At 35.5% G+C, this 9,407-nt stretch overlaps 2 protein-coding genes across 2 annotated transcripts; both read left to right on the top strand.

Annotated features, from left to right (window-relative positions):
• The first annotated feature begins 470 nt into the window (after positions 1–470).
• Positions 471–1,406, top strand: LOC109396523 (olfactory receptor 52J3). The gene has a single exon (XM_019668386.1). It carries the CDS (start codon positions 471–473, stop codon positions 1,404–1,406), a length of 936 nt encoding a protein of 311 aa, XP_019523931.1.
• Positions 1,407–6,993: 5,587 nt separating this feature from the next.
• LOC109396520 (olfactory receptor 52E2-like) lies at positions 6,994–7,935 on the top strand. Its single transcript, XM_019668383.1, has one exon. It carries the CDS (start codon positions 6,994–6,996, stop codon positions 7,933–7,935), a length of 942 nt encoding a protein of 313 aa, XP_019523928.1.
• Positions 7,936–9,407: the final 1,472 nt, after the last annotated feature.

Here is a 9,407-nt window from a genome sequence, read left to right as displayed (position 1 = left end):
CGTTTTCTAATTATGGAGTTGCCTTGTACAGCTGTGCCTTTGACTTTACTTTCTCATCTGTCTATTTCTTGTTTGATTATGTTTGCATTTCCATTTGTGCATCCCTGATTTTTCATGTATGCCTCTTAAGACAGGAGCTTCACAAAATGTATGGGACACACTAAATTTTCCATACATAATATCAAATTCTATGTCTTCTAAATGAGCCATGAGCTTGCTGATAAATCTTGCATGTGAATAAATTAGAATTAAACCTGTATAAGTGCTTTGAGAATGAACCATTCATATGAGTACAGCTTGATTAAGAATTTAAAAAACATGAATATGCCCTTCCAAGTGGCAAATGTTTTTATTTTCATTATAGTTCAAAGCACTAAACTAATCATTTTTATATCCACCTCTTAACAAACGTATTCTTTTTCTCCTCTCTCCTAGGAGTGAGAGCTTCTCCTAATTAGTCATTTAGAAGGATGTTTTATCACAACAGGAGCCTTTTTCACCCCGCCACGTTTTTCCTCATTGGGATCCCAGGTCTGGAAGAGGTCCATGCCTGGCTCTCCCTGCCTTTCTGCTCTGTTTACCTTGTGGCATTACTGGGCAATGCCACAATCCTGCTAGTCATCAAGACCGAGCAGACCCTCCGGGAGCCCATGTTCTACTTTCTGGCCATTCTTTCAGCAACTGACTTGGCCCTTTCTACAACTTCTGTACCCCGCATGCTGGGTATCTTCTGGTTTGATGCACATGAGATTAACTTTGGAACTTGTGTGACCCAGATGTTTTTGATCCATACCTTCACTGGCATGGAGGCTGAGGTGCTGGTGGCCATGGCCTTTGACCGTTATGTGGCGATCTGTGCTCCACTCCACTACACGACCACCTTGACATCCCGGGTGCTGGTGGGCATTAGCTTGTATATTGTAATACGACCAGTCCTGCTTATACTTCCCATGATCTACCTCATCTGCCGCCTACCCTTTTGTCAGGCTCGGATAATAGCTCATTCCTACTGTGAGCACATGGGCATTGCAAAGCTGTCCTGTGGAAACATCCGGATCAATGCTATCTATGGGCTCTTTGTAGTCTCTCTCTTTTTTATGAACCTGGTCCTTATTGGCATCTCCTATGTTTACATCCTCCGTGCTGTCTTCCGCCTTCCATCACAAGATGCACGGCTAAAAGCCCTTAGCACATGTGGCTCCCATGTGGTGGTCCTCTGTGTTTTCTATATCCCCTCAGTCTTTTCTTTCCTCACTCACCGATTTGGACACAGCATACCCCGCTATATTCACATTCTTGTTGCCAACCTCTATTTGGTTATTCCGCCCTCACTCAACCCCATCATTTATGGTGTAAGGACCAAACAGATACGAAAGCGAGTGCTTCATGTCTTTATTAAAAAATAGGGAGTTCCATCTCCTTTGTTTACCAAACATTTTGATCCCGAAAAGAAAACTGGTGTGCTATTGCCAGAAAGAGTTTTCTCTGTTTAAGTTTAGTTCTGCCGAATTACATTCTAGGGGATTTAATCTTGGTTTCTTATTGATTCTATGATTTGAATAATGTTTATAATATTTAAAGTTCAAGGACCAATCCCTATTGTGGAAGCAAGAATTGTTTGCATCAGTTCACTTTGTGTGAGAGTGAATTGTCCATGCAATGACCATCTCATCGTTACATTTGTTAACATTGCTTTTTTCCTCCCCAATTTTTAAGTTCTAAATTTTTCCTCAATTTAAAAAAAACAAAAATATGGAATAAACATCTTTGTTCTCATAACTGAGAAATTAAAAAAAACATGATTACTATAATTTTTTATCTCAAATGCTATTTTTAATCAATGCATGACATTTAAGTTGAAATGATCTATGGCTATTACTCCAGTCCAAGTCCAGTTTGTTTGTTTTTTTATCCTCAGAAGCAGGAATGACTACTACATGCAGTTTTGTCTTTATGAAAGTTTCAATTTATTGTTTCAAATATAAAAATTTGGGGGAAGTGTGTTGGATTTGTAAATTTTAATTAATGTAAATAGTAATGAAATGTGTATCATTCCATAGCCAAATGTTTCACTAAATATTATATTTTGAGATCTATCTATGCTAATTCATATGGGGTATAGTTATCTGTTTTTTAAAAGTAAAAAATCATTCATTGTATTTTATTTATACCTTCATCTTTTGATGATATATATGTACTAATTTAGTTGTTTTAATAAATTAATTAACTTTTACTTTATTCAATATATTGGGGTGACATTGGTTAGTAAAATTATATAGTTTCCAAGTGTACAATTTTATTATATAATACATCATCTATAGATTGCATTGTGTATTCATCACTCAGAGTCAGTTCTCCTTCCATCATCATATAGTTGACCCTCTTTACCCTCTTCTACCATTCCCTCTCTCTCTGCCCTCTCCCGTACCCTCTGGTAATAACTAAACTGTTGCCTGTGTCTATGAGTTTTATGTTTGTTTGTCTTGTTTGTTTGTTGCTTTTGGTTTTATAATTTTAATAAAAATTAAAAAATAAAGGCTGCACAACAAATTATTTGTAAGAACTATGTATTTAGTGAGGTGTCTTTATGCAGAAACATACATGAAACAAGGTGATATATTGATTGATTGATTGATTGATTCACAGAAAGTTTTTGACAAGAGATTCACAGGAACCTAACTTTGAATTTTCCCCAGGAGCAATGGTTCCACATTTTCTAATTCATTGTTCATAGTGACTTTATAGAACAAAACTCCAGAGAATTATGAGAATTGACTAGGTGTGCGTGAATACGTGTTATACATGTGTGTATACACACACACACACACACACATACACACACACACACAGGGGTGGGCTTGCTCTCTCTTCTCCCACCCATGGAGGAACTCATGGGCTGAGGGACTCTTTCTTGGCACAGAGCAGTGCTAGGTTGGAGGAGGGTAATGTAAGTAAACTAAAACTTTACTTCTTATTCTTTTTTTTTTTTTAAGGTTTCATTGGGGAATTGGGAGAGGGGAATAGACAAGTGGCTGTCTTTTGTTCTTCAGTCTAGTTGTGGAGGATGTCACTTCACTGGCCCATGTTGGTATTATCATTGTGCTCTTCCCAGGTGAAGCAGATTGGTCACCAGCCACTGGACGTCTGCTCACGGTGGCTCACGGCAGCCCACTGCAGCCTACGGTGTCATTGGCGACTCATGGCAGCCCAGCTCCAGGTCAAGCTGTTGCTCACCATCTTAGCTGTAGAGGGCGCAGCATCACTGGCCCTCATGTGGGATCCAAACCACGGCCTTGCTGCTCAGAGCTGACATCCTAAGCCAACTCCTAACCAACGTGCCACTCGGCCGGCCCCTACTTCTTACTCTTTTCAACCTGTCTTGTTGTGTACTCCACTGGGGTCTTGTAATCTTTCATCTGAATTCTGGAATTCTCACAAAGATATATTCATCCATTAACAATTGTGAAATTGGTGTTTCTGTGTGTGTGTGGGGGGGGGGAGATGGGGGGAGAGTACTGGGACCTCCTAATTTTGCTATCATACTACCTTAAATCTCAATTTTCTGCCTTCATTTCCTTAGAAGCCAGTGCTCCCTAAGGCTCTCTTCTTTAGTCAGAGCCAGATTAGAAACTAGAATGTTCAGGGACCTTGTGTACTTTCCAAAGGTAGCTCTAAGGGATACTCAATTGAAAGCTCCTCCCAGGCAAAAAGCAGTGTCTTTATAAAAACTGAGCAGGTTGAGACAAGACAGAGACAGGATTCCATCCTGGTGCTCAATCTGGTGAGTCTTCCTCATGTCCCAGCTCACAGTGCATCCTTACATCACAATGATGGGTTAAGGGAAAAAAGAGGAAGAGAAGAGACAAGGGATAAGTTTCGGGGAAAGAAGACTAAGGCTAAAGCTTAGGGAAAGAATAGGATCACTTTTAGGAAGGAGCGTATAATACTAGAAAAAAAATTGGATTTCTGCCTAAATCATTTTGGTGTGCATTTTAGAAAACGCAATCTCCTGATGTCTAAAGAGCGATGAATAATAGTGTCTTTGGAATAGGTTCAAATGTTTTAAAAGAATTATTTTTAAAACTAATGACATATTTAAGGTTTTTATTTTTATTATCTATATTTTATAGATGAAAATGCTGATTCATTTTCCTCTGATTACAGAGTGAATAAGTCATGAAGCTGGTTTCAACACAATTAGTTTGAAGAGCTCATGCTTTAAAGCACTGCAAAGTACTGTGCTATAATAAAACCAAGAAATGATGAGGGTTTGAACTAACCCTATTAGAATGGAATAAGTGTACTGATTTTAAAGATGCTGGAAAATTACAATCAGTTTTTTTTTAATATATAGGGAAGAGAGGAGGGTGCTATTCAGATTTTTTGATCTAGCCAGTTCACTGAATAGTCATGATGTAAGACAGGCAGCTGTAAAAATTCATTTTTTGGTATGTCTTCCAATTAGTTCTTTTTAGTTATTCATATCACTACCTATCTACTTAACCAACTACTGAGGCCCCATTAAAGAATACAATTATGTGAGTTGAGAGATATATTCTCTCATTAGTTTATTTTTAAGTACAGAATGTAATACTATTTTTCCCTCTAACAACAACAACAACAAAAACTCAAAAAAAACCCCCAAAACCAGAAAGGTAGCTCCTTTAATGATGAGGTCTGTACCTATTAGCTACTTTTTTTTTATTAAGAATCCATTGCATATAGTTAAGATGAAAAAGGGAAAATGTTGTTTTTCCAGCTTTCTCATATTATTGCCTACATTCCTGATCTTCAGAGATGTTATTTAAGAATACAAGACTTATTTTATAAAAGAACCTGTCGTTGGAGCTTACATTGATAAATCACAGAAACTCTTGCTTCCATAATTGAATCCTACTTTTGTTCCTCGTGTTGTCCATGTCATACCTTTTTAGAGTATTTACTAGTCCATTAAAAAGCCAGAACATTATAGAAGAAAGACATTGCTCTTCTTTTGGACATTTCACAAAATGTCTTGCACAAAAAGCGAGCAAACAAACAAACAACAACAACAAAAAAAAAAACAAGTATGGTTCTGAGCTTCCCTTCCTTACCAATGTGTACAATTTCCACCTAGGAGTCCCCTGTTTCCTCACCCATATTGCACTGCTCCTTCTGTTACTTGTTTATCTTGGATAGGACATTTTCTTGGCTTTGCTTCCATGTATCAATGTCTAGCTAATACCCTGATTGTCTTACTGAAATTGTGGTCATAATAGCATTACTCCTCTGGAATCCTCCAGTGATAAAAAATGATGAAAGGATGTTTTTTACTACAAAACAATTACACATAATGAATGCTTTGAAAATACACTTCTAAAAAAATGCTATAAATAAAGTACATGAAAATATGTAAGAATCATGTAGGTAACTTTGAAAATGATAGATTCTGTTTGTTCAGAATATGCTTTCTATCTAGTCTCTTCTTTAAAATATTTGCCACGTACTTAAACACTTAAAATTATAATCACCTCAGGCTCATAATGAAGAAACTGATATCTCATATTCAGATGGAAATGAGCTTAAAAGAGAATATGTGTTTTTGTGAATGTGTGTGGAGGAGGGGGAACTGTATATGCATGACATGAGTGAGGTGTGAATTATATTTTCCTTATTTCCATTCTCTTTCCATTTTAATTTTCTATTTCCCTGTACTTTCTTTCAATAACTCTTTAACTATAAGCATTTCAAGCATTTGGTAAGTCTTTTCAGATATTTGAGGTTTAGCTCCATATGTTAAAATAAGGTTAAATATGTTTATAAAGATTAGAGATGATATTTGCACAGGTTCTGACAACATTGAAAGTAGTAGGAAGTATCTCAATAAATGGTAGTTGATAATGCTGTTTTAACTACATTTACTTCTTATTTTGTAATAATAAAGAATAAACATTCACAAAAGGGTTGATTTTAATCTTTTAGATTTATTTTCAGTATTTGAGATTACATCTTAATGACTCTGTGTGTTCCTCAACACTTACTACCCATCTTGTGTGTTAACACTTTTGTGTTACCATTTAAACTAATGGAACCAATAGAAATGACTATTTACAGAGGCTGGCAGAGCCCTTTGAAGATGAAAATTGGAAGTGAATTATGTTGATGATGAGAGAGGTAATTAATGAAGTACATATTAAGGCAAAATCTTAGCATAATACTAATGGCAAGACCATTGCAAATGAGACCATTCTTCTAACAGAGAAGAAAGGTACTGACAAAGGTGAATCTGCTATGTAGAATTTTTTAATTACAATTCACTGCACAACTTTTTTTTAATTCAAACTTTGGGGATGACAATGGTTAGTAATGTTACATAGATTTCAAGTGTACTGTTCAGTAATACATCATCTATCTATCACAGTATGCATTCACCACCCAGAGTCAGTTCTCCTTCCATCATCATATATTTGACCCTGTTTGCCTTCATCTACCTCCTCCACCCCCTTACCCTCTGGTAACCACTGAACTATTGTCTGTGTCTATGAGTTTTTGTTTTTTTATTTGTTTGCCTTGTTCCTTTGTTGCTCTCAGTTTTATATTCCACCTATCAGTGACATCATATGGTTCTTGACTTTTTTCTGTGTGGCTTATGAATAAAGCAAAAAAAAACCCCAAAAACCCAAAAAAGCCAAAACCATGAGTAGTATTATGAACAGACAGACAGAAGCAGTAGATGGCAACCCCTGCACCAAGGTGGACACTATACATGCGAACATAACATGCAGGGTAAAGAAGTCACTGCACAACTTCTTCCAAAACCTTCTCACTGACAATTCACCTCATGTTGGTCTTTATGATACATTTCTCAATGTATGAAGTAATGGAGGGAGACAATAGTCACAGTTGCATGTTGTTATTTTTCTTTAGGTTTAAAGCACTGTAGAGTTTTATCTGGTGCCCTACAGATTGGTGAACACACATCAGTAAGGAACACGGACGTACGTATTACCTGGCATGATGTCCCTTCCCAATGACACCCACTTTCACCCCTATGCCTTCTTGTTGCTAGGAATCCCAGGACTGGAAACACTCCATATCTGGATTGGCTTTCCCTTTTGTGCTGTTTACATGATTGCACTCATAGGGAACCTCACTATCCTATTTGTGATCCAGACTGAGCGCAGCCTACACCAGCCTATGTTCTACTTCCTGGCAATGTTGTCTACCATTGACATAGGTCTCTCTACAGCTACCATCCCCAAGATGCTTGGAATTTTCTGGTTTGGTCTGAGGGAAATAATCTTTGATGCCTGTCTCACTCAGATGTTTTTCATCCACAATTTCACAGGTATGGAGTCAGCAGTTCTCTTGGCAATGGCTTATGACCGTTACGTAGCCATCTGCAACCCACTCCAATATAGCACCATCCTTACCAACAAGGTTGTTTTTATGATTGGTCTCGGTGTGTTACTAAGGTCATTTATTACTGTTATTCCATTTGTATTTCTCATTTTGCGATTGCCCTTCTGTGGGAATCATGTCATCTCCCATACCTACTGTGAGCACATGGGTCTAGCTCGTTTGTCTTGTGCCAGCATCAAGATCAATATCATCTATGGCTTGTGTGCTATTTCAATCCTACTGTTTGATATCATAGCCATTGCCCTTTCTTATGTTCAGATACTCCGTGCTGTTTTCCGTCTCCCCTCCCTTGAAGCCCGCCTCAAATCTCTCAGCACATGTGGTTCACATGTTTGTGTAATTCTTGCTTTCTATACACCAGCTCTCTTTTCCTTTATGACTCATCGCTTTGGCCAAAATGTCCCCCGTTATATCCACATACTTCTGGCCAATTTTTATGTTGTAGTGCCACCAATGTTGAACCCTGTCATATATGGAGTCAGAACCAAGCAGATATATGACCACATGAAGAAAATACTATTTAAGACAAAATGAATTGAAAAGGAATAGCAATATATACACACATATATGTATCTCTCTCTCTCTCTCTCTCTCTATATATATATATATATATATATATATATACATACATATATATATATATGTATATATATATTTATTTATTTATTTATTTTGTCTTCCTTCTGTAATTATTTTAATGAATTTAAAAAGTTAAAGTCTAAGTTTTTTATTTATTCAATTCATACAGCAAATGATGATCTATCAGTTTTTATATGTGATTTGTCTCACTGGTATCAGTTGATTTAAAATAAGATTTACAGAATATGCCATATTTTTTTGTGTATTAGCTACCCTATATCATTCTTATGGATTACTTTGATGATTCTCACTCGCTTTTTATCTGCAAGCCTCTCTGTAATTGTTTCCCTTCACTTACTTTGCATCCCCTTCTGATCTCTCTCTTTTTTTTTCTCTACCTTCAGAAGTTAATCATTCTAATTCTGTTATAAGGACTATAGCATGATATGCTGTGATTTCATAATAAATATTGTAAACATTCAAAATTTTGTTGTAGGTTAAGCACTGATTTTTTACATGAAAAAGAAGTGAGGAAATTTTGGGGACTACAAAAAACTTCATTATAAATTTTTGTGTACAGTTTGTCACAAATATATTTGGGTTTTCATAGACCAAACTATGATGTAAACATAAATAAAAGAACCACTTACAGCCAAGCAAGGTTGCTTACTTTCAACTTCTAGTTCTATTTTCCAACTGATTTTTAGACTCATTTTGTAATTGTTTTTTTCTTTGTCCTTTCTTCATATGAGTTTAACAATCAAGCAGAACTTGTGTTCAGTTTTAGTTCTGTCTTTAATATATGTTTCAATACTCCTCAATTTCTTTTTTTTAATAAATATAGTCATAGTTTTATTTCAAAGATAAAGCATGATGGTTTAATTATATAATGCTTCTAGGGTTCTATATAATATTTTATAGTATTATATAATACATTATAATGTATGTTGTTAATAGTAGATACAAAATAATTGTTAGTTGTATTATCATCATTTGTATTACTATGTTTTGTTTTTTATTCTTACCATCGACAAAAGTGTTTCTATTAGAGATGTTTATGAGTTTTTATTTTAATATCAACCTCATATAAAATTTCCCAAAGCTGATGTGATATAACTATATACAAGTGTCAAATATAATCTAAAGATTATATATAATATGTGTATGTTATATGTGCTTATATAATACACACACACACACAAATACTAATGCACAACGAATTTGTTGAAATTTTATAAAAAAACATGTGATTGTCTTGAAATTCTTATTTAAGGAAAATTGAGAAAGCTCATTTTCCCTAAGTCCATCACAAATCACATTTATATTTTCATATATATATTTAACATTATCTCTTAGTCTTTAAAACAGGAATTTTTTATTTGGAAATAATTATTTACATGAATTATTCTTCTCTTCCTTCATGTGTA

Source organism: Hipposideros armiger, unplaced genomic scaffold (genome assembly GCF_001890085.2).
Source record: "Hipposideros armiger isolate ML-2016 unplaced genomic scaffold, ASM189008v1 scaffold_525, whole genome shotgun sequence".
Taxonomy (NCBI): Eukaryota; Metazoa; Chordata; class Mammalia; order Chiroptera; family Hipposideridae; genus Hipposideros; species Hipposideros armiger.
The sequence above is the reverse complement of the archived record's forward strand: the minus strand, read 5'-3'. Positions and strand labels throughout refer to the sequence as shown.

Bases quoted from the DNA above. Each gene is read 5' to 3' on its own strand.
- LOC109396523 (XM_019668386.1), top strand. From the start codon at position 471: ATGTTTTATCACAACAGGAGCCTTTTTCACCCCGCCACGTTTTTCCTC.
- LOC109396520 (XM_019668383.1), top strand. From the start codon at position 6,994: ATGATGTCCCTTCCCAATGACACCCACTTTCACCCCTATGCCTTCTTG.